Source organism: Linepithema humile, chromosome 4 (assembly GCF_040581485.1).
Source record: "Linepithema humile isolate Giens D197 chromosome 4, Lhum_UNIL_v1.0, whole genome shotgun sequence".
In the NCBI taxonomy this organism is placed as follows: Eukaryota; Metazoa; Arthropoda; class Insecta; order Hymenoptera; family Formicidae; genus Linepithema; species Linepithema humile.
The window spans coordinates 16,295,490-16,321,650 of NC_090131.1; the positions used below are offsets into that span (position 1 = coordinate 16,295,490).

Below are 26,161 nucleotides of genomic sequence, written 5' to 3' on the forward strand. Positions count from 1 at the left end.
TTTATTTTGAAATCCGATTGCGAGCGATGAATTCCGAGATTACCTAAATGGTCTCGGGGGCAATAATGTAAATTTTGCCGACGGGGTTTTTTTTACGGGCTCTCCGCCTCGCGATTGCACTCATCCGTGACTCGAGAACATAATCTCGCGGAACTGCCGGCAGGAAGGAAAAAGCGTTTAACGCTGCTCGCGAATAAAATGCTCGCCATCGATCAAAATAAAAATATGCGCGTTCTGATTTACGGCGAAATAAAAAAGAAAAATACTAGAAAATACTGCATCAGAAACTACAAGTGAGTTTCGCAGTATTTGTAATTGGTTAATCTGTATATACGTTTAACGGCAAAACATCGTGATCTTTGGATGTTCTCGGTCTTCTGACGAACGCGTACTACTGTATACATAGAGCTAACGGGATGACGGGCGTCGGCCATGTTGTCTTGACATTCTCCCTCGAGGGTTGTTGGGGGTGGATATATTTAGCCCGCCGCCTCCAGGGACCCTCGCCACCCCAACAACCCACCCAACCCTCAAACCACTCCCGACTTATGATGCCGTTGTCCGACCAACCCCCAAACCTCATGCCACTCCTTGTGCGAGGTTTACACACAAAGCTCTTGTGAATAAAGAAAGCATGTGTCCGTTGCTAAGCCAACTGTGTTGCGCAAATTTCTAATGGATTACATTTTACGTTAACATGTACGCGCGCAAGTATTTATTTGAAAATACGTAATGTTTTCAATGAAATGCATTGTCAATCAACAATTCTGAAAATTGATTTACATTTAATAAAGAAGCTTTTAGGTCCTCGTTTAACTTACAATACATTAACCTTCAGAAAATCATATTATTATAAACAAGTTTTAAAAAGAGAGAAAGAGAGAGAGTCAGAAAAATATATTATATCATAATTTATCTTGTGACACACACACACACACACACACACACACACACACACACACACACACACACACACACACACACACACACACACACACACACACACACACACATATCTATAATAAATATACTAATACAGATATGCCAGTGTCAAAAATGTTAAAGTAATAAGCGCATTTAATTCAGAAAATTCTATAAGTGATAATTCTCTAATTTTCTGCTTTCCGCTTTTATTGATTATCCACAAAGAAGCGTGATTAATTCTGGTAATTATAATCAACGATAAACAACGTTAGATAAAATACAAATTACAAGAAATCTTTTGAATCCTTTCAAGTAATAGAAATGCATGTACTAAAAGTGCACTGGCGGAGATACATTTAATTGGCATTAACAAAGCAGACCAATTCGCAAGTACCGAGGATTGTGCAAGCGCGCTTCTCGCAGCATCCCTACCCGCTTTCTTCGCTGCTTTCCGCGTCTCGACTTTCCATTCCCTGTCCTTCTCATTCTTTCTCTTTCTCTCTCTCTCTCTCTCGTTCCCTCTCCCCCCCCCTCTCTCTCTCTCTCTCCCTCGTACGGAGAAAGAAGTCATCAATATAGCGACGGCTTTTCGTTCCTGGCCATCGAAAGGGACAAAACTTTGCCCACGGATGGGCGGGGTCACGCCTAATCCCCAGAGTCAAAATGGAAGTCTCCGGAGACCCCTGTTTCCTTCGCGGGGTAACAGTGAAAGTTTCGTCACACTACTCCCGGGTTAGGCCGGACCGAGGGTGGCTGCAGACGATACTTTCGCAGTCGTGTAACGTATTACCGAACGGGGAGGACACTCTGCGAATTTTGGTAGCCCGGCGCTCAAGCGGAGGGTCGCGGGGGCCAGGGACACGCGAGGGTTCGCGAAGGACGCGCTGCGCACCCTTCGAATCCTCCCTCGAAAAGAAGAGCGAAGGGAGGCCCTCCGCGCGCGCCTTCCCTTTTCTTTTCGACGACCGCACGCATACGTACGTGCCAATACCTCTACGACGCGCTATACGCGCACGGATACTACACTCGGTGATGGCTTTCGATTTTTCGTCCGCTCGTGCGGGAATGCGCGTGTCTACGAGCCGTGTTCCTCATTGCGTGGACCGCAGAACGAAGAAAATATATTAGTAGCCTGGAGAGTGGATTCTCCGTTAAATAATATATAACATTTGTGGACGCGCGTTAGAACGGCCGGTTAGAAAGATCAATATCGTCGCAACTTCGCAATAGGTCAAACAAAAGAATGTGACTGTACTTGAATAAACTCATAAAAAACGGAAAAGTACCGATGTACAAAAACTTATTGCGCTATGAAATACAATAATTAAAACGAATAGGTATTAATTATTAAAAAATTGATTGCGTTTTTGTTAAAGCGCGAAGTACGAGGGCGATTAGACGTAAAGTGTGAAAATTATGCAAGTGTTTGCAAGCATTTCCATAAGTCTATAACTTTCTCGACGGCCGTAAAACGTCGAGTACAAGGCGGTCGCGCGTGAGGAGCGCGAAAGCGCGCCTTGTGCAATCCCGAGTGAGACCGCTCGATTATTTAAAAAGTCATGTCGCGGGACGCAGGGGTACAAGAATGCCGGAATACAGCGTCGAATAACGCTTTAAGATTCACTTTCATTTTCCGCCTCAGTATGCGAAGCTCGATACCCGGTGCGTGTACGTAGCAGAGCAGAGAATCCGCGGGCAGGTTGAAAAAATGGGGGTTGTAAGTTACGCGAATAATTCTCGGCAGAGGCGGAGGCTGAGAAGCACGGACGGGCAACCTTTTGTGCGAGGGTGATAGGCAGGCAAGAGGGGCTCGCGATCACGGAAGAGCGCGGAGGGAGAGGAGTGCCGCCGAGTACAAGGCGTGGAATTTCATATAAACTTGGAGGAGCTCTCCCTTCCTTCGAGGTGTTTCGCTTCGCCCTGCGACCGTATTTATCCGGCGCGTTTTGTTCGCAATTTAATCACTACGCCGCGCGCATTTTCTTATTATTACTCAACCGAGTTTCACGTTACGCCGCGTAATTCCGTTTCGGCTATACCCCGGGATAAATATTAATGGTCTCCATGCAGCGCTGCAGCGCAATAAGCATAAATAATAAAGCCCCGTCGTTCGTATTCTACATCATTAATACCAGCTGAATATTAGCGGACATCTGCTTACTTACGTTGTCGATTCGAAAGCTTAACCGATTTCGGGATATATTTATGAACTATATTTTGAAACGGTTTCGGCAATTCCTAAAACAAAATCTCATCTCGTCTCATCGTCTAAATCGTCTCTGCAACTCCCTCCACCTGTCCAACCATTCTGCTTTCGTGACCCGCGATGGTGCACAAGCGCGACAAGGAACCGCTTGAAGAAAAGAGGGAAGAAAACGGAAAATAGAGGAAGACGGGGAAAGAGCGTCGAGAACGGCGACTTCGAGAAAGAGACAGCGAGTCCCACGGGACTATCGACTGCCGAGTCCCGTGGGGCAAGTCGATACTCCAGGGACACCCCGTCCTCTTCCTTGGGAGGTTCACCCTCTTCCTCCTCACCTCCTCGTCACCTCTTTCTACTAGCATTCGAGTTCTAAACACTCGGCGCAAGCGCAAGACAGCGCAACGTCCTCGACATTGGCTCCGCTCTTTATACTTCGTCTCGACACGAACGTCTCTATATGTGTGTATATATGTGTATACATATATATGTGTGTGTGTGTGTGTGTATATATAGGGTGTCTCCAGGATTCCCCACGTCCTTTTGCGTATAGATCCTTTGACCAATTTGAAATAAATTTTTCTTAATAAAAAAATATTGAAGGCAAACATTTTAAATTATATATTAAAAAACTAAGAAATAACACAAATTAAACTCGAGATGAAAACGAATGATAACAAATTTGTATTTTCTATTCAATGAGCTTCAGTAAAGTTTTAATTTAAGTTGTAATATATTAAAAAAAGAAAGCAAACCTAATCAAATCGAGCTAATCAAATTTTACATAAGAATAATCCAATTACAAAAAATTAGTACACAAAGAAGCGCGGAAAATCTAAGACGCCTCTATATGTATATCCATATACCAAAAAGTAAACTTCTAGAGAGAAAACAAAGAGCTTTCGTGTAATTTCCAACCAGCAATCAGATAGAAGAAAATTTTATCTCAGAGATTTCACAATATTGCATATTTTAAAATACACTAAAGACAGAAAATAATATGGAACAAAATATTTAATAAAAAATATGACTTGATTAAATTATTTTGTTCCAAATAGATACGATAAAAATTTCTCCCTCAATCATTTTTTTTTTTCTCTTTTAAACGTTATGCAAGTTTACAAATTGAAGTAAAACAACAGGTATAAAAATAAAAGTGCATGCTCTTGCAAGACGTTTGGCGAGCGAGACGCCGGAATTATACGCAAAGCACTTTCACCGGCTGATGCATAGAACCCACGACTAAGGGCTAAAGCTACGTTACATGCAGCACGATGAGCGGTAACGGTGTGGCGGTCGGGTTGTCAGCACCAGTAAGTTATTTAGCGGTTGAGGTCGTAGCAGTTGGCAGCGCTGTCTAATTGTAACGACACCTTTGGGACCGGTATCACTCCCCATATACCCACCAAACCACCCACTTTCCACCCTCATGATCGTTGAAGCGCTCAGGCAGCCTCTCACGCCCGCCCGCCCGCCCGCTCATGCCGTCCGTCCCTCGTGTCGGAAACCCTCAGACGCCGTAAACCAAAAATACGACGACACTTTGTCGAAGCGTCCGCGTCTCGTCCGTCTTGGCTTTTCTAAAAAGGAAGCACGGAGGAGTCGTTAGCCGGGCGCGCGCCATCCGCGACTAAAGCCTTTAAGTCTCGGATATACTGATATCGTCCTCACGGTTTAAAGTTAATCATTTAATCCCGCGACATATTGCATTGAATTTTGCAATTGAGCGCTTCTAAAAAGTATAAAATATTATCCCTCTTTTAATTCTCGTTTCTCGATTACAATATCAACATGGATTAATTGAAAGCTCACGACAAGCATTTGTCATACATGACATTTATGAAAGCGTCGTGTATATATATTGTTGCTATCTAGAACATTCCGATATATGATAAATGTCAGATTTGACGCATCAAATGAGAGTAGCGTATATTTTTAGCCATCTATGCTAAAAAAAATAGAAGATATACAACAAGCTTTTAATATTAAAATACAGCGAGCAGAATTTGCAACATTATTCTATCATTTGCTATATTTCGAAAGCACGTAATTTAAAAAAAAAGTTTGAAAAATTCTTGACATCGTATATTTATGGCATAAGTATTAAAGAGCCTACTGATATCTATTCACATTATTGTCGAATAATTTTCAAGATATGTGATAATGAATGTAATATGTGAGAGCACAGTAGTTCGTCGCCTCGTAATCGCGCGACTCGAAAACCGGGTCTGTCTCATAAACTTTCGTGCAAGCATGGACGTTTGCTTTATTGCCGAGAGCTTCTGATATCGCGGCGGTTGGTAGCTACATCGGTAGAAAGGCAGGCAGGCAGCATTATCTTCTCGGTGAGGGTGAGAGAGGGCGAATGCCCTCCCCATGAGATCACCATGGCAACCCCTACACGGCCCGCCACGGCGTCGTGTCCTGCGAGCTTCCATGTCCTGCTAGCATGGCGACTGCTAACCTCCCAAAGTCCTCAAGCAAAAAACGATAATTCGCATCTTTTTTGTCGTCAACTTGCGTCAACAATCGGTGCGCTCACGTTTAAAAGGAGGCAATATAATTGTACGGGCAATTTTCGTTATATGGTTTGCCAGCAAACACTCGAATAAATTTTGCGCAATTATATCTGACATGTGCAGGGCAATTTATGCAATCTGAAAATGTGTGAATATAAAAACTGCAATAAAGATGCATTTAATTACAAACTATATAAATTTAAAGTATTTTAAAAAATCATGTTTTCTATAAACATGTGAAGAAAATATCAATTCTTTTATCGTAATTGAATAAGTTTAGAGGTTAAGATCGATATATACGTTTTTTCTAAGCCTACGGATCAAATTTATTAGGGTGACGATTCCCTATTGCAAAAGTAATTAGCTTCGCTTGCCAAGTCCACTCATTCAGCGATTCTTTATACCGGCGTTCATCGGCACGGAGGAACGTCCATAGGGAGAAATTAAAAACGTGGCCCCGGGCGGAATTAAGACATATTTTTTAATAAAGCCCGATAGAGATCACACTCATTGAGGTGACTTTTTCTCTCTAAGCGTGAATTCTACCGAGGTAATTACGTTAACCGGAAAATTTTCATAGGATTATGAAAGAGTACTTTTACAAAAATTATATTAAAAAAAAGTAAAAATTATAAAAAATTCTGGACGTGTTACAAAAATGTAACATCCTGCAACCGCTGGTTAAGAGAAAAAGTCACAAAATACAACTGCGATATTTTAATAAAATAGAATTCACAAATTGCCGGCTTTAATCAATAAGTGATTACGATAGTAGTAAAATATTTACAATATAAATATAAATTTACGAAAATATACCGGAAAGTAAAGAACTCGTTGGCCGAAATAAGAATGAAACGCTTGAAAGTTAGTAGAGGAATGAGAGATTGTGCCGAGTTTTGAAATAAGTGCACTCCTCAAAGCAGGTTGCAGACCCCGTGGGAGGGTATAGGCGCTCCCTCTCGGTAAGTCTGTTAAGGAAGGATTCGCGAGTTTCCTCAAAGGAGCCGCGAATATTAAAATCACATTTTAGCTCCCCTAGTTTGACGACAAACTCCGCGAGCAGGCAACGAGATTAGTCGGGATTAAGCGAGCTTCCGTTGACAAACTTGTGGCGTATTATTACTGTGCACACTGACACGCGTCGTTCTAAACTGTTCACAAGCGAGAAATTCTCACGGTGTCATGGAAACTGAGCATATATCGTTTCCTAGCTATTAATAGAAATAAAAAGTATATAATTTTTTCGAATTTCAAACTGTAAGTCATCAATTTATATCGTCAAATTTATAAGTCAAAGGATACTTTGCCTAATTATTTGAAAGGACTCCGCACGATTCTTATGGAACAACGTTTTCGATCAAATTGTCTGAATTTGTAATACGACAGTTCTTGTGTTCTGATCAAAAGACTCAAAACACAAAGCTTTCAATGGCTAATTTTTGAGTTATAGGCATTTGAAAGTCTTCGTCACAAGATCCGTATGCATGCTTGCTCACGCGAATTTATCGTGTATACCCGCTTTTGTTTGCATATTTTTGTATGCATGAATGTTCGTAGATGTTTAAATATATTCTTTAAAAATGTTCTTTATATTTGTGCAAATGTTTGTGCGTATATGCCACTTTTATTTATTAATTGAAATTGGTGCGCTTACGGCTGGTCATCTCACTCTAAGCTTGCCGGCTAGCGGTCGAGCGCCGAGAGTATCAGTGCCGTAACGCTGATACCTCTCGAATGAGACGTAAGCGCACCAATGTCAATTAATAAACAAAAGTAGCATATACGTACAAACATTTGCATAAACATAACGACATCTACGAACATCCATGCATATAAAAATATGCATACAAAGGCAGGTATGCACGACAAACTCACATAAACAAGCATGCGGATCTTGTGACGAAGATTTCCTGCAACTCAAAAAATGTCCGTTGGAAAGTTTTGTGTCCACTGAGTTTCTTAATCAAAGACACAAGAACCATATCATATCACAAATTCAGACAATTTGACCGAAAACGTTTTCCCATAAGAATCGTGCGGGATCCTTTAACTCATTAAAATAAAACGTCGTTTAATTAATTTACTGCTCTGTATTTGATAACCGTGGCGTAATAATAATGAAAAAGTTAAATTCGCTGTTTTACAGTATAGAACATTGACGTCTTAAAGCGGAGGAGCGATTGTAAGAAGCACTGAAATGGGGCCTTCCTGAACAAAGAGATGAATATGTACGCTTTACATGTTCCTGCAACATATCATGCAGCAGGATGTTGTGATACGCGTGTTGCCTCTCTGTCTTCCGCAGGCACATGATGCACGGGAGCATGCGCGACTTACGGTCGTTTTTGTCGATATTTGACAGCGGTAACTTGAGAGACTGCTAACCGCCCCTGCCGTGCTCTCAGGGGGCTCCGTATCTAAATGCAGGCATTAATAAATCGCGCGTACACTCGTATACCGGCGCGGGAATCGTCGTCGGCGTTAAGTTAGTTTACGCGGTTGGAGGTTCTGATGCATTTATGGAAATGCCCCGCTCTCCTTGTCCGAGCGCTGTGTGCCCAAGGCACAACGAGATAATTCAACAATTTTCGCAGTTCGCACGTCATACTACGGTTATTTGCGTATAGCCGGACACGGCAAAAATTCAACGTGATCGCTTCAGAAATGATCTTAAAGCTATTCAATTATGATGAAAATAACATTTAAATTACACTTACACGCAGAGCATGTCCGTAATAATATTCATACATTTTTTCCCATCTTGAGTTGACCAAAACATCGGTATAAATTTAGCGAAATTAATTTTTGATATTGTAAATACAAAAGAATACTCCACGGCGATATTGTAGATACAAAAAGAAACTCTACGGCGAGTTGTGCGCTTCAAGCACTACGATTTTAAACATCGCGGATAAGAAATTGAATCGGTGTAGAACCTGTGGCTTTCCTTCTGCTTATCTCGGATACGTCGCGTGATTTATCTTTCCTCGGGCACACGGTGCTAAGCACAGTCACGTTGTCGACATAAGCTAAGTCGGAGCTTACGCCAGTTAATAGCTACGGCCACCTATGCGATACGTGGTAAATCGTCGGTTGATGCGTCGTACGTGCAAGGCAAATCTAGTTATGGTAGCCGGGCCTCTCAAGCCGTCTTGCGGCTAATGTGATAGACTGCCATTAGGTGTATCTCGCTGTCGTGGCGAGGGGTCGGCGCAATATGGGGGCGAGGGGGGGTGGGCGAACAGCTACACAACACGGCAGCTATACGACGGGATACGTTAGTTCGGGGCCATGCTACCTAGTAAGACGTATTACTTAGGTATGAATTATGCAGGACCTCGGCAACGCCTGCCCAATAGCCTTAGCTCCAGCCGTTTTAGAACTTAGGCAAACGGTATCCGCCCTATCGGCAGGAATTTAGTTAAGATCCCCCCCCCCTCCCCCGCGCGTCTTTACACACGTAGTCGGTCGCCTGATTTCCTTTCGTAAACATCCGACAGCATCCGGATACAAGATATCTCTCCGGAGCACGGCTAATAGCAAGCGCTGGATTATTACGTAATGCCGCTATTGGCAATTGACTGTTTCGGTTAGAGAGAACTAGAAACTAACAAGCAAATAAAGCATCCACGTGCGTACACCTGCGCTTAAAATCAAAGGCAACAGTTATTTATCGCGTTTTTTGAAATTCCAACTATGTAATCGCAAATGCTTCCACTGGCTTATCCTTCGCGCACATTTGCACGTAAATTTATTCTACTGGTTGGACAACTATTTACGTCGACATTTCTGCTAAGAGGATGTTAAACAATGGTGTCTCCCTTTCTAACAGAACTAAACGTTTCATACGTCGTTATATTTTCCTAGCTTTCCCGACCCACCGCTTCATGCATAAATTAAATTTACTTATGTTTAATCGGTACTCATTGCGGGGAACGTTTCATCTCGCAGAACATAACTCGTGAGATTAATTATATATAACTGGAATTAAAATTTTTATAATTAATTGCAAATTGCTCAATTAATTGCAAATCATTTCTTTGATCAAAACGAAGCTTTTTTCACTTGATAATTGCGTGCATTTGTGCGATGTTATCGGTAATATTATCACAGTTAATTACTGTTCCTTAAATCAGGTAGAAATCGATAAGTCAATCTCCTCTTACATACAAGGTGCCTTCATTCCAGGAAAATGATTTCCTGTATTAACCGATAGTTACGCGCGATCCTTCTTAGCCGTCTCTATAATACTTCCTGAGGAGAGAATCCGAAGGAACGAGTCGGTGGATGCTAGATGACGGCGGTGCAGAAAGGAGAGGGCGGGTACTGGGGAGGCAGTAATGGAGGCTAGTTAAACATTAAGCATCCCCTGATACCTTGCTAACCCCTTACTAACCCCGGTTAAGGTGTATATGCAAGGTATACAGCTCTAGGTGGTTTCCTATACCTTACGGACCTTCGTACACATTCTTACTAATTGACGTCTTGCTCGTCTGCATTATGCACTCGTGATTACTCCCGAGCGTTCTCTTGCTTAAATATATCCGATGGAATGGAAGTTATCGGTATTGCTTACAAAAGTTGTTTCCAGCTCGAAGTGTCCATGCTTGTTACGCTGATGGTATTCTCACTCTTTATGATTTCGTAAAAAATAGATAGTTATTAAGCCGGAATTTGGACAATAAGGAGTGGTTTCTTTAGATAACAAGTCGATAAATAACACTATATAAAGTTAATGTTTTTATCTTTTCATTATTTATTAATTACAAGCAAAATTTATTATCTCTATTTGATTATTTAACACTATGAAAGAAAAGCACTTATTACTTTTATATTATTTATATCAAATTGATTTTTTTTTATTCCAATAGTATTAACTGTTTGAATTTAATAAGAAGGTGTACTTGGTTAAGAATAATTCTCATTAAGACTAAAAATAAAAAAATGTTAATGAAGCTATTCCCAGACACTATTTGCCAAGACATGATATTAGTGGAACAGTCGACAGCTCAGTTACATTAATAGGTAATTAGCACACCATCGAACCCGCCTATTCAGTAGATTCTGTCGTGTAAGCGGGATCTTTTCCACGCGTGATCCTTTTTCTAATCACGTACAAAGAACTTAGTACGGTTTACAAAAAAAAAGCCAACGAAATTTGTAGCTAGTGATTTCTGATCGTTTATGCGGCACGATGCACAAAGAATGATAAATATGATGAAAAGAACGGAGGAAAGCGCTCCATTACGCGGATCTCTTCGTTGAATTTTCGTCGCGTTATATCTCCGCTCTTTTATGGCAAAGAAGGAGGGGCGTACAGCGAGAACTGAAAACATGATTAAAGATTCTCCGATGTGGGAGAAAATGGATTTCTGATACGCGTAATGCCACCCTATTTGGAACTATTACGCGTGAGTCCCCGAGTAAGCCCCCTATATCCATTCAGCCCCTGCTGGAAATATATTTACTAGATCAGAAGGTACTTACTTGCGACTTGGCACCCGCACCAGCGCGCAGTACCGGGTGGCATGTAAACAAGGAGAAGCGAGAACTTGTAATTTTCTCTCAAATTAATTCTATTTTCCCTCAAATTAATCGTACTAATATGTGTTATATATTAGAATAAGACAGAAATTAAATTTATACATCGCGAATGTGCTAGAAACATGCCAGCGTTCCAGTATTTTATATGAAAAGATAAAACTTTGTGCTTATTTATTTTATATAATATACATGTATGTAATTAATACGTAAATCAACGAAGTAATTGCACGCTTATAAATCACATTCATCACGTAGAGCGTGAATTTTTTTTATTTTGGTCACCGTCGATGGTTTTCGCAGAGAAAAGAGTATCGGCGTCGCGGTACGGCGAGAAAAATCGCTAATTGGTACATGGAAAATATAAACAAAACCGCCGTGCGAATGCCGATGATTTACTGCAAGGTTTGATTGAATTCATTCGACTCTGTTTACTCGCTTGCTGCTCGTACAACTCTCACCCTTCACGGGCTTCCGATATTTAGCCTTTTTTTTTCATTTATATCGTTTATTTTTTTCCTCACTCGCGCTCGTTCATCCGTTCCGACGTTGCAAAGTTGCTCGCTGTAAAACTGGAAACAGGGAACGATACGAACGTTTCCTGCTACAAGCCGCCACTCTCCCCCTGTCGTCCCGTTGCAGCCCCCGACCCTCACTTCACCGCCTACTGCTTCGTTTTATTCTATTTGATCCAAGGGAATGGAAAGGTATGCGAGCTCCGAAGGGTAGACTAGAGGTATGATTTTGCAATCGAATCGCCTCTGTATATTTTCCTCCGTGTCAATTCGTTAGCGAACGCGAACAACCGGAAGACTTCAAACGGACTGCTATAAAAACGATTTTAGTTTAAAGTTATAGCGATGTTGATACATTAAAATAAAACTGCTTGCATAAAAATTAATTAAATAAATTTTTAATTTTTCTTTCTACAAAAAAATTAACTGTTCTCGTGCATATAACACACACACACACACACACACACACACACATTCAAATCATCATATATTTAATTACACAAAACACTTCCAGCTATTTCTACAACGAAATTTAATAACATTATTATAATAAAATTCGTTATACCTATCATATAATATTAAAGTTAAAAATATCAAATACACTTGATGCGATTATCGCAATGTGATTAATCAAATAAATTGCCTTTAAAATAGCTGGAGAATATAAATTATTTATATATATTGTGAAAAATCGATAAGAGCAAAAGAAGATCTTGCAACTGAAATGGAAAGCATTTGACTCGAACTAATATTTCAATAACATAATGTATCTACCGGGTATCCTAACAGCAGTCCAGAATAGATTCTTCCGAGGAGGCTGACGCAAGCTCGCGAAGACCGACGACGGAAGAGAAAAATCTAATAGACTGTCGGAATCGAATTTGATCCCCTGTAAGAAACTAGCCCTTCCTGCACGCGCTCGCGTTACAACACCATCGATACTGCCGCCCCATCGAGTCCGGAATGAAATCCAGTTCGCATTTGAATCAGTCTGTAACGCAATCCATTAGTCCCTAACAGCCAATACTTCGAGGACGCGTGGAAGGAAACGACCTCGTGTAAGGGAAAAAGAAAAAGGAATAAAGTGGCACAGCAGCGGCGCGACCGGGGTGTCGTAAATGATTAGTGTTGCCGATGAACGAATCCCATAAAAAAAAAGACCGAAGATCTATAGCCCACCTATCTTTCCTTTGCCGATCCTGGCAAGCGCGCCCTTCCTCTCTCTTCATAGAACTTTCCCGCGTAAGTAGGGTCATTTTGTTAGCGTCAAATTCTAAAAGCGGATCGTCCGATTTCTTTGCTGGAAGCGGTGGGCGCAGAATTCTGCTCCAAATATTTCAATCGCCTTGGGCTTTCTCTCTCTCTCTTTCCATCTAAATATTTAAATTCTTCTTTTATTGTTAAATTCCTTAAAGTATTTTTTCCCCGTTTTTTTTTTTTTTGATTTTATTTCTCCACGTTTGATCTGCATTTTATCAATAATAATATAAAATATTTAGAGACTTACAAGACACTTAATAGATACACGTGGTTTGTATCGAATGATCGGAGGAAACGCGACGTAGATGTTGCGCCGCGTTTTATTAAATAACGCGGTGACGCACGATTTCAATATAGATACAAAGTGAAACGTTCTCGATTCGAGGGCGGTTACCGACTCGTTTCCGTTGTCGTCGACATCGTTAAAGGGGCGGCTTCGCGCCGTTCTCGCAATAGCGTAGGTGCAAGTACGGTCGATGGTATTCCTATCTGGAAACGACTAGAGGCAACATCGTTGTCGGGCGACGCCTCAGGCGCAACGAAGATATCGTGTTTAGAGCAAGATCCACGGCCGCGATAAGCCAAGGTACAATGCTTTGAATACCCATCTAGCATCGTGATAGCATCTTAACGTTCTCTAAGAGTAAACGAAATTAAATTCGCTCGACACTGCAAATGCGCAGAAACGCGCGCGACATTAGTCTGAACACTCTCGCGTGCGAATACCTGAGGTCCACGGCTGGATGCGAAAACGCGTGTACCATGAGATCGATACGTTTCTTTCCCTTTCTCTTTCCATATCGTCGAATTCCCGCCCTCTCCTGCACGCCATCTCACCCCTCGTTCTTCGCTTCACTCAGCCGGCGCATTTCCTTCCGTGACGAATGCGTTTTGTTTTTACCTTTCACTTTTGAGCTTTATAGATTTTCCGGCAAACAAGAGACTTCCGGCTATCGTCACGGATGACGGCAAAAAAATTGCCTTTATTCAAATTTTTATAAATAACCCAATCGCTTGCACACAGCGCTATACTTGATCAAAATTTTGATTTTGTGAAAAAAATTACTCGACACTTCGTCTTTTTCTACGTTTCGTGTATCGACATGCGACGTCAAAATTAAGCTAGGATTAATTTAAATGTATACTAAATCGAGAAGTATCGATGACTCTTTTGCAATTTTGACAATCTATGAGCGTGAGAGACGAACGTAAACGTGCAGACAAGAAGGCGTTATTGCGAAGTATGCGTTTGATTTTTCCATGAAGTCCCGGTTCCCATGGACGCACTCTTCAAGGGGAATGACAATGGCGTCCCACGGGAGAAAAGCCTACCAGCCACGCAGAAAACTACCCCTCCTTCTTGCCAGCATCGTCGCCGGCGTCGTCTCGGCCCTCCTGATTGTTTCCTACGCGTTTTTTCTCAGTAGATCTCTGGCGTTCTAGCTACCTGATCTTCAGAGGATTCTCCTCGTCTTTCAGTCAACTCCTTCCATTTTCTCTCTAGGCGTAAACAGAAATACCCTGCGTCTCAAAAAAATTTCTCGAAATTCCATATTCCCGATATTTTACATAATTCATGAGAAATCAGCCGGCGGCTTTTTGGCAGGATCCCACGTGCACATATCTTCTCGTCACAAAATTCTATCTCTTACGTCATTTCTGCGTAGGATATTTATAAATATCTAACATATCATTTTTAACGTATAATTTTTAATTAATTTTATTTTACATTAATTTTATTAGCAAACAATAGGGTAAAAAAATATTGCATATAAATCAGTTGACTGAAAAGCGAGGGAGTGTTATTAATATGTAAAATTATGTTAAAATATTACTTGCATGTTAAAATGCTGCCCCGTAATAATGTTTCCGCAAATGGAATAAACAGATGTTTAACTTACTATAAATATTTATCTATAAAAGTAATGTAATAAAATCGAAAATAAAAAGAAAAACGTAGGCTTGTAATTATAATGGCAGTATATATTCCGTCATAAAAATATAGTTAGGAAAATGTCTTTTGACATTGTGACAGGACAATGAAGTAGCCGCGTATTTTCGGAACACAATGCCGCACGGGCCTAAAGGTCGAGAGGCACGTAGTCAGAGGTTTAATCTAGAGAAATGCTGAATAATAGAAGAGAGTGGAACGGGGCTCGCGATTGGCTTATACAATATTCAGCCTCGCTTTTCCGGCCAAGTTCGCGTTCTAATTAAGTTCCCAGCGTTGAAGAGCGTTAAGCACCTTGTCAACCGTTTAACTCCGGTCCCCTCTGCTTGCAGATTCTTCCTCAAGTTCTTTCTCAAGTGTAACCAAAATTGCCTCAAGAACGCTGGCAATCCACGCGACATGAGACGTTTTCAGGTAAGTTGTTTATGCTCGCTGTTAATTAACTTTAAATATAAACTTGCACAGTTTATACGCCAGTGTGTCTCATATTTTAAAAAGAAACATTATTTGGATAGATGCATTCTTTTTTCTTAATATTAATCCATCAGTGGCGAAAAGAATCATTAATAACCATGGAAGTACAATCTGTATTATTTATTCGGCATTGATCTTTTCTTTGCCTAACATGATTTACGACTTTGCTTGAGATTCGGTTAATCGCTTCCTGCTTTCCGCCCACTTGATTCAAAAACGTTTCAGGTTGTACCGCGATGCTGAAATGCGCACTACGCGAGACACTTCCGTCATTCGAGTCACGATCCGCGAAATTATAGGGGCGGACAGACGGAGACGAGAACGCCGAAATTCCACCGCAACATCGTGTGACGCGTATCATCGCATAGAGCATCCTTCTTCGTATAATTTCTGCATATTTGCGAAACTCTATCATCTGATCTGATCTAAAAAAATTAGCTTTTAAATATGAAAAAGACGATAATTGCAAAACAATTTCTTGACAACTATAATTAAAAGTAAATGTTTCCATTTAATCAAAGTGTAATAACTCGAACAATTGGCGATTAATTTTTAACACATTATCTGTTCCATCACTACACTTGTTTATCTGTTATTTTTCGCAATCATCATTTCTATTTACCAACAGCCGTATCACTCTCCATCAAGATAAAAAGCAGAATTTAAAAATAAACTACCATATATTGCGATGATTCTAACAGTTTTTCTCTCTGCAACTCAGTTTTTTCCATATTGTTTGCCTACTTTAGTTGTTTTTTTGCGCACGGCAACAAACTGAAATTAGAATACTCATCGCACTTTCGAATTTGCCTCAAAATTGCTTACTGTCCAAAGTTGCGAATTAAAATTTTAGTGCGGTCTTCGCGAAAATTTTTCGCGTCGCGGAGCAGCGGAGTGTACGCTATCATCGCTTTACCCTAAGTTGGCGGCGAACGTTACTCGTCGAGTAATATCACCAGCATGCGAGAAAGTTGCGAAGTTGCGAAGGACAAAACTTTCGGGCGTTCTCTAGCCGCCCGCTCGATTTTATAAACGTTCCGCCCGCTTTACCGCAAAAATCTTTTCAACACCCCAAAGCGCGCGGGGAAACGGCATAAATGTTTAAACGAGTAATTTCTTCCAACTCACAAGTTTATGAAGACTTCGAAAATAATTTATATCGCGTTTTGTATTAATTGTACGGAAAAATAATTGTCTACATATGCTTTAATATTCCTACATAATTATATTTCTACTTTTGCACAATTATATCTAACGATTATATCTGTGTCACACGTCGTACGTGCAAGGCACGAATTGCATATCGTAGTACTCGGTGCGGCAAATCGAGTTGTGCATGCTCATTCACGAGAGATATGATGAACTTGGCTAGGTATATGACGTGCATGAGAGAAGTGCAATATGATTCACGATAACGTCTACCGGTTGGCATACCTTTCTACGCTCTATTAACTTAGATATAAACGATATTATACGCGGTGATAAATTGCACGAGAATGTTTTTTATTTATTAATTATAGCATTTTTCCTGTATCACGAATGCGTCTATCATATTTCTTATCATATTTCCTAAAAAGTATCAAATGTACACCCTAGCAATGAAGTTTAATTAATAATTTTCATGAAGGTATTCTCAAATTATAAGATTTTGTACTTTAAATTAGCAAGCGTTTAAATGTGGAATAATTTTGTTATTAGTCGCTGATATTTGATTTAATTGTCACTATCTCTCTTGCTTCTTTTTAATTCGGCAAATTTCTATTTTGTCTAACAGGTGGTCATTTCTACACAAGTGGGAGTGGAGGGACCATTACTTGCGGTCTCGGACAATATGTTCGTTCACAACAACAGCAAGCACGGGCGCAGAGCGAAACGTTTGGACCCCAGTGATCCTGGCGAGTATAATAGTAAGCATGATCGATAAATACATATCAATTACTCAAGGGCCGTTAAAGAGATAATATATACGAAACAGAGCATCGATATCGTCTGCATATTTAACCGCGAAACTGCACGAGCATTTGCACGATAATTCGATTCGCCCGTAAACACAAACTGGCCCGCCGTACAGTTTTTCGTTATTTAATTTTGCAGTTAGCTGCTGCATTCCCTCGCGGAAATTGCAGTCGGCCTTTGCCGTGCTAACAAAACACTCGCAGAAAATATGATAATTAATTAACGAGCGATAATTAAAAAGCCCGGTGCGCGCATTAAACACCCTCATTTATTCAACGCATCGATTTTTCACGGCTGATGTGATTCACGCGCGTAAGCTTTCAGCGCTCGCCGATCAAAATCGACTTTCCGAGCGATTCCCGTTCGAGGCATCGCAATTCGAATGCTCGCGGTGTGTTGTTTCCCTCGTGCGGCGCCTTTCGACGGCGGGGGGATGAGGTCAGTTTTCTACGGGATCGGTATAACGACTCCGGGGCTCTGCGGCAGGGCGGAATCGTAGGAGGGGGTGCGAGAGGGCGCATCGGTAGAATGGGATATATGGAGTCATAGGGCAATTCAGCAAAGTTTGGCGTCGGCCGCGCATACAAACGGCTGATATCGCACGGCTATCCCCCTCGACTGCTCGCTCCTCTCGCGCAGGCTTCTTTCTCCGTCTTTTCTTCCTACCTATGCCAAGACAAGATGTAAATCAATGGGATGCGGGAAAACGAAGGATCCACACACTCCCGCTTCGCGCTCCTTGTTCCTCGGTCTTATTTCCCTCCACTCTGCTCGCTCGAATTTCGCCCGAGTGCCTTGTCCTTTTTCTTCTCGCCGCGGCTTCCAAGGCTCTCTTTTCCGCCGGCCTCGGTTTCTTCTTTTTGCCCGGTTGGCTGCCGCGGAGCGCAAAGACACGGAAAGAAAGAGAGTGGAATTGGCCCGCTTCTCTCATTCAGTTTCCTCCTCTGTCGTTTTCGTGCTACCCTCCTCTCTACCCGTGGTTGCTGCGGCGCGTTGGTTTGTGAATGCTAAGTTTAAGCTATCTCGTGCCACCCTCATGGAGTCCCTGCGACGCCAATGAAGATACCAACACATTCACTCTTTCCAAATCCTCCCGCCCCCTTTCCGCCCACCCTCCTCCTTTCCGCTGTCCCCCTCAACGCCGAAACGAGCATACCAATGAGACACGAGGCGCGAGAGAAAGGGGAAGAGCGGAGAACGCCGGTATCTCGTGGATTTTGCTGTCATTGTGAACGAATTCTCCTGGTTTCTGTGCAAATCAAATCTTGATTGTCTATGAAATCTGAAACGCTTCCTTATAACTTGTCTTTCCAGATATACTTAGATTTTATATATGTTTTTCTTATTTGAAAAAAAACAGTATTTTTATTTTATTCACTTTTCTTTTTCGAATTTGATCTACAACACAAAAGAGGATTATAAAACAAAAACTAGTAAAGTGTTTGCTATCTTGAATATAAAAGATATTTTTCCTAATCGACACAGCTACATCACTTGTGAAATAAATTAATGTAGACCTGTTTGATTTGAAAAGTTGTCTCGAAATTTTGAAATTGTCTTGATTGCGCAACATTCTTGTAATAATATCTGCCTGCGCCAAGATAAAATCATTTTTTTTCTCTGCTAAATTTCTCGAGTCTTTACCACGGCAAACGAAGTTATCTCGCGATCTCACAGTGATCAAAGAGAATCGGGCCGAACGTGTCGGAGTACAACGGCTCTTCGACTTCGACGATAGTTTGGTAGCAAAAGAAGGGCTCGGAAGGGCTGGGAGTAACACCCCTTACCATTCAGTGGCGCGGGGGATTTTATTTATTCCGGGTTGGTACGCTTGTTCCTTGGCCTTCTCTACTGTGAATCCCTCTTTTCAATCCTCCACCTCTTCTTCTCCTCTTCACCTACCCACCGCGGCGGCCCACACCACGCCGCTCGACAATTCTCTACCAGAATGGTTGCCAACACGGCCGGTTCTCTTTAACGACGTTCTCGTACATTGAACGCAATAAATACCAATGTCCCATTGAAGAAACCCCATTTGCGTAAAGAACACACCGGCAACTCTTTAACGCCTTCTCTGTGATCGTCACTTGTTGAGGCTTGATATTTTACTTAACAATAATATCATTTGTATCAACTATAATAAAATTATATCACACGAAACAATTGTAATATAGATCACTTATTACAGAATTTATACTTAAAATAATATTAATGTAATACGTGATTGACAAAATACTTATTTTATTATTAGCCCGCATGAAAATTGCACCTTTAATAGGAATAATTTTTTGAAAAATTACCGTCCTATCCAAGCAACATCTACAGAATATTTTTTAAGCACGTATATCACGATATAGACAACATTGGGATCTTTTAAGCCGCCGAGATTTATCGGTGTGACGGCATGTAAGCGCTCGAAGTGGAAAGTGTTTGAGCATCACTGGGAGCAATATACCATGATGTCAGCCACTCTGCCGTGGCTCCGCTTCGCCCAGGGTCGGTACCGGGGGTGGCTTGGCTTCGCCGGGGTACAAAATGATATCATTGGGTTATAAATTCCAAGCAGAGACACCGGCGGCCCGATCGCCCCCTTCCCCTTCCTTCTTGTTACAACCCTTCTCCGAGCTCGCCGACCCTCAGTCTCTTCCTCGTACTCTCTCTTTCTCTCGCCGTCTCATCCTCTTTCCACCGTTCTCCTTCATAGTTTCTCTTTCATTTTCCGCCTCTTTCCCACCTCCACGAGCCCACGACCTCGAAAACTTGCCTGCCATGCCGGAAAATATATCTGCCACTCGGCCTCAACCGAATAAACAGAATATTCAAATAATTTTCTATATCCCATTCTCTCCCTCTCGTCAGTCGCAAGTTATTTTTGAGATACTACTTGATTTTATCTCATTCTTAGCACATAGTTTTTAAATTATTTTTTTATTTTTTTTTACGTCTTTTTATGGAAAGAACAAACAGATCGCTAATGTTTTTAAATGATTTAGTTTTAACATAATCGTTTCTTAAGCTGACAGAAAATTGTAACACCGTGCCGTGTAATTGAGATGCAAATAAAAATCTAATTATATAAGAAGCAGTAAAATCAACGAATATAGTTATTTTTATGTTATAAACTTAGGTCTATATCCGCCAATACCCCTACAAACGCCCTGTATAAAAGCGATATCGCCTAATGAAGGCTGGACATCGGGTGGATCTACGGTCATAATTATCGGTGAAAACTTCTTCGACGGATTGCAAGTCGTTTTCGGATCGATGTTAGTTTGGAGCGAGGTCAGTAATTCATATAACTATGAAAAATCTCAAACTCAATTAATATGACGATATAAATATTAATAATTTTTGTATTACAGTTTATCACTCCGCACGCGATCAAAGTGCAAGCGCCGGCGCGGCAAATACCAGGCGTCGTTGAAGTTACATTACATTACAAAAGCAAACAATTTTGCAAAGGGCAACCTGGTAGATTTGTTTATGTCTGTAAGTATGAGATGTCCGGTGCTTTTCACACAGAAAAAAATCCAATGCGAATATTATTGCAAAAAGATTTCAACACTGTCGGACCACGCAATAAGAGCAAAACGAATCTCTGCTGAATTTTGCAGCGGTAAACGAACCCACGATCGACTACGGCTTCCAAAGGTTACAGAAACTCGTTCCGCGGCATCCGGGTGACCCCGAAAAACTTCCGAAGGAAATAGTACTGAAAAGGGCGGCGGACTTAGCGGAAGCCCTTTATAGTATGCCCAAAAGTGGAAACATGGGGATCGCGGGAGCACCGAGAAGTCCCGGTTCGGTGCACGCACCCGCACCTCCTACATCTAGTTCGGCAGCGGCCTTTAATTCGTATACAGGGCAACTCGCAGTAACGGTGCAGGAAAATGGTAGTGCGGCAAAATGGACGGACGGTATGTAAAACATATATATATATCTATCGATATTGCTGTTGTGAAAACGACATTTGTATCGCCTTGATAGATATATTCCCTGTCGAATTTAATAGTAATATATTCTTCGCGCGCAATTTCTTGTCGAGAAAAATTTATCAATCGAGATAATGCAGTTATCTCCGAGTTACATTTATTAGGCAACTATTCACAACCTGAGCGATCATATACTGACGAGTTCGTCTGACGGGCAGGTTTCTATTTCTAGACGGTAGTTCCGTGACGACAGGAGCTGCTGCTGGCGGGGGAGGCAGCGGCGGCGGCGACGGCGGCGGTGGTGGCAGTGTCAGTGGTAACGTCGGCGGCAGCGCCGACGCCTACAGACAAAGTAGTAGTGCTAGTCCACGTGGCGTCGTAACCGGAGGTGGTTATTGCGGTAGTTCGGCCAGTACGCCACATAGTCACAGTACCAACGGAAGTTATTCTGTCGCGAATCCGTATACCGGCAGTCCGACTCTCTACACCTCGCGTAAGTATCTTTCTTTCTTTCCGCAAGCAACCTTCTGTATCTCATTATAAATCCGCAAAATCCAAGTTGTGCCAAGACGATGTATAGTTTGGCAAAATTATTTTTGAACACAATCCACAAAATCGATCAAGATGACAATAATGTAAGTGACTGTCGCAATAAAAGATTTTTACAAACGTTTGATACTTAATTAAGTAATCTAGATTTCTATTGAAATTTTCAACATTTATATCGTCGTCTAATTTTGTTTTGCGATTTTATATATAATTATTTTTACTGTTACAGTCAATATTAAAATACAAGCAATTTTATATAATTAGTGTCCGTACATAAGTTTTAATTAGTTTTATATTAAAAAAAAAAAGTCTTTGGCACAACTCGAAGAGAATTTAATACACGTATACACCCACGTATATATCCAACCTGCATGCGCTTTTTCCATTGATTTTTCGATGCACGCACTTATGATTTTTCCTTATGTGGAATTTTCGTTTTAGCGCACGAACAATACGGCATATTCTATACGTCCGGGGACGGGAGTGCGTTCGCCCCCGTAGTACGACCACCGACCACCTCAGTCCCACCGCACTGGTCCACACAGCACCACCTCGCCACAGCCGCCCAGTAACCGCTAACCGTCCACCACCACCAACACCATCATCACCATCACCTTATGCATTACGATTAAAGAATTATGAGAGACGGCATTTGACAATGTATGTACGCTCACTTAAGACGCGATAACAATATTGCCGATTTTTTAATAAGATTTAAGCACCGGCCCTTTTTTCATTAAACTTTTCGTGCCACCGTTGTGAAACTTTTACAATTCAATTAAAAATACTATGATTATAACGCTGCTTTAGCGAAATAAATCAAGAGATATGCGGGAAAAATTAATTTTGTTGAAATAAAATTGTGCTAACACAATACGTATACTGCAAAGCAGTTAAAAAATAATTATAATTGTTATAATACTAAATCTTTTACTTTACATCTGAAAATCGATGTATCTTTGATATGTGTTTTTCACCGTCCTATCATAAATTTGATTTTTTTAGATATGAAATTACTATTGCTTCTCACCGCTTATTTCTTATTTGTTGATTATACTATAGTGTTTAAGCAATAGCGCATTACTAATGTATAATCGACAGTGGGCATGTTGCAGGACTAGGAGAGGTGGTCGGATCACCCTTCAACATGAACCCATTTATGTTGCCCACCTGCAGCCAAGGATATTCAGCCGCTGCCAGCCCGCTACTTTCGTCAAACGGCAAATAGTGTTACGAGATGTAAGCTCCGACAAAGATGTAATGAACTATGGCTTTCGCATAGACATTGTACGATCCAACGAATTAACATGCGCGTCCGGATAATTATCCAAATAAATTATCTAGATAATTATCCGTTCGACAATCGTACATTGTTTTCGCGAATTCGCTTTGCATTACTTCAGTTGTGTCTTTCTTTCCCTTTTACTTCCTCTACAGTGAAAAGAGAAAGAAAGAGCTATTGAGCTGTGCGTCAACATTATTTTCGTCGGAGTTAAAGTCAATACGTTTGTAAGAAATCAGGCAAATCAGTGCAGAAATCTATGACAACTATCTTGCACCGATCATCGAGGATCGCTAGTTAAGAAACGATACATATCGAACAACGAGAAGGTGTCTTTCTACGAATACAGTAGCTCGGTTAAATGGTTTGAATGTTAGAAAATGTACGTGAAAAATAAGGTCTCCTTTCGTTCACAACAATTGTAATGATTTATAGTTAATATAATGATTTATAGTAAATATCATAAATGATAATTTTGACGATCTATCTATCATTATAATTACCACGATAATAATACCTGCTATATTTGACAAAGAACGTCTGATATAAAATATCTTCAATCTGAATTTTAAACAAAGTGGTTTTAATGAATTGGAATTTGTGAACCGAGCGAGAAAACTGAGATGGCATAGAATGTTTTATATCATTAAAGAGACAAGGGTCGAAAGAAACTGACACCACTCGACAGACATATCGCTTATCAGTGAATAACAGATACCATAGTTTTAGAGAGCATTTTCGACTTCGAAATTTTAACTTCCTACCCGTACGATTAATGACTAAACAATATCGCCTAGTTAGCGTAACGTGTAACTTGTAATTTGTAAAATATCTGTAAATATTGTTGCAATGTACAAAAAGAAAACTATTTCCAGGAATCCAACGAAATGACATTAACGTCATTCTAGAGTGAAAATTATATACATAGATGTAAATAATCGTAGAGCGTCCGTAGCGCATCCGTATTATCGTATCAGCGCCATCCAATTTTTTAACGTAATCTCGATCGGGAATGCACGAGTTTACGTTTTCCCTATCTATTTCGTGGACAAGCAATTGAATTTTTTGCGAATCCGTTCCATTCTTCGCTTAAGACGAAAGCTAAATAAATAACCAGTCACGAAAGCAAAAGTAGGCAGATGAAAACGTTAAAAAATTGGATCGCACGCGATCTGTATAAAAACGTATATAGTTGATTTGGATCGTTTGATAAGCCGGCCCGAAACAAATCTCATACAACTCACGAAAGTATACGAAGCATATACCAGATTGAAATCCCAGTTAGTCCAAAAAGTTTTGCAGCAGTTTACGAACGTAGATCGTATCGTTTCGTCAAAACGGAAATATCGTTAAAAGTTATTATTATAAAGAGTTCCTTTTTGCATATCGACTTGGTATGTACTTTTCTTCTAGAAAGTGCATTCTTTGTCCCGGAGCCGAGCGCTCTGTGATCTTGTGATGTTGATTATATATATATATATATGTATATCGATTGTAACTTTTTGGTTCAATCACGTCACGTCATCTTTTATGAGACGCGTTGTTCTTGTACGCACGCGAAGACACAACACGCATACTCGCGCGTATGGACACTCGTCAATGTATATTGAAATAAATTAAACTTACTTTTTGAGAATTAAAGATCTTGATAAGATATTTCTATTCTATATATTCCATTCTTTACCCATATCATCCTTGACTTTAACCTAACCTAACCTAACCTAAGTAATTAATGCAGAAAAATATAATACTTTAATTCCTTTTGAATCAATCGTCATTGTTTAAAATTAAAACTTTTGCATTTGTAATACATTCCCTAAATAAATTACATAACGGAAGAATTAGCGAGAAATCAAAGAAATTAATATGTTAGAGTAGCAGTATTATTTAATATTAAAATAATATTGCTTAATTAAATAAGAAGAATACCAGACAATAACGTTAAAATTATTTACATTAATTGATATTAGGACCTTGAATAAGTTCTCGCTGTTTTTTTTGTTAAAAAAAAACATTAATTTAAAATATAAGGCTTACAATAACTTTACTCAAAGTATTGTCCATCATTAAAGACCACTTTCTCCCATCTTTCTGGCAGTAATTGAATCCCCCGTCGAAAAAACGATTCATCTTTTGACGCAATCCATGAATCGACCCATTTTTCGGTTTCTTCGAAAGAATGGAAGCGCTGCTCGCTCAAACCATGCGCCATCGACCGAAACAAGTGGTAATCCGAGGGGGCTATGTCCGGTGAATACGGCGGGTGAGGTAGAACTTCCCATTGAAGCGTTTCCAGGTAAGTTTTGACTGGTTTTGCCACATGTGGCCGAGCATTGTCATGTAACAAAATGACTTTTGGATCATTCCTAACGCTTTTAAACGTTTTGAAACTGTTGACGCATCTACTTGCAATGTTTTCCCGAGCTCTACTAGCGTCTGACATGGATCTAGATCAAGCAATGCCTCCAATTCTTCGTCTTCAAACTTTGTCGGTGCTCCAGAACGTTCTTTATCTTCAAGGTCAAAGTCATTATTTTTAAAGCGCCTAAACCAGTCTCTGCATGTCGTATTCGACAGAGCATTGTCACCATATGTTTCAACAAGAATTCTGTGTGCTTCAGCTGCAGATTTCTTTTGAATAAAGCAGTGCAATAAAATTCCCCGCAAAAACACTTTATTTGGCACAAAAGTAGACATTTTCGCAATAGGTAATTAAACACGTGGTTGACACTGTGGTAAACTGTATCTACTAGAATTTGAGGTTACATATAGTACTACTTAGCTGATGCGTTTCCGTACGAAATTCCATGCACAGAGTGCCGCTACGCCATCTTTTAAGAAACAGCGAGAACTTATTCAAGGACCTAATATAATTATCGCGACTTCTTAATGACTGCTTTTTAATAATTACTGTGCAAAAGTAATGATTTTACTATTACATATTTTCGATATCAAATATCAGAATAATAATCCATTATTATAAGGGAAATCTGTGACAAAAAAGATAGAAAATATTTTGCATAATATGTTGATCGTCGAACTTGTTAGTTGGGAACCT

The 26,161-nt window shown here is 40.5% G+C and overlaps 2 protein-coding genes across 6 annotated transcripts in view; one reads left to right on the plus strand and one right to left on the minus strand.

Annotated features, from left to right (window-relative positions):
• The window catches only part of kn (EBF transcription factor knot), a 75,331-nt gene extending 50,561 nt beyond the window's left edge, over nucleotides 1-24,770 (plus strand). The window contains exons 7-14 of one of the 5 annotated variants that reach the window (XM_067353308.1): nucleotides 15,243-15,324; nucleotides 17,159-17,291; nucleotides 20,468-20,622; nucleotides 20,703-20,829; nucleotides 20,955-21,257; nucleotides 21,505-21,765; nucleotides 22,263-22,481; nucleotides 22,923-24,770. In XM_067353308.1, the coding sequence (XP_067209409.1) occupies nucleotides 15,243-15,324; nucleotides 17,159-17,291; nucleotides 20,468-20,622; nucleotides 20,703-20,829; nucleotides 20,955-21,257; nucleotides 21,505-21,765; nucleotides 22,263-22,393 (1,192 nt within the window). In that variant the 3' untranslated portion in view covers nucleotides 22,394-22,481; nucleotides 22,923-24,770. Of the gene's footprint in view, nucleotides 1-15,242; nucleotides 15,325-17,158; nucleotides 17,292-20,467; nucleotides 20,623-20,702; nucleotides 20,830-20,954; nucleotides 21,258-21,490; nucleotides 21,766-22,262; nucleotides 22,482-22,922 lie in introns of those variants that run through there. The other 4 variants (XM_067353309.1, XM_012367124.2, XM_012367123.2 and 1 more) reach the window with 4 other exon arrangements.
• The window catches only part of LOC105672112 (glutamine amidotransferase-like class 1 domain-containing protein 3, mitochondrial), a 159,940-nt gene that overhangs the window by 107,756 nt on the left and 26,023 nt on the right, over nucleotides 1-26,161 (minus strand). The gene's annotated exons all lie outside the window — the stretch shown is intronic.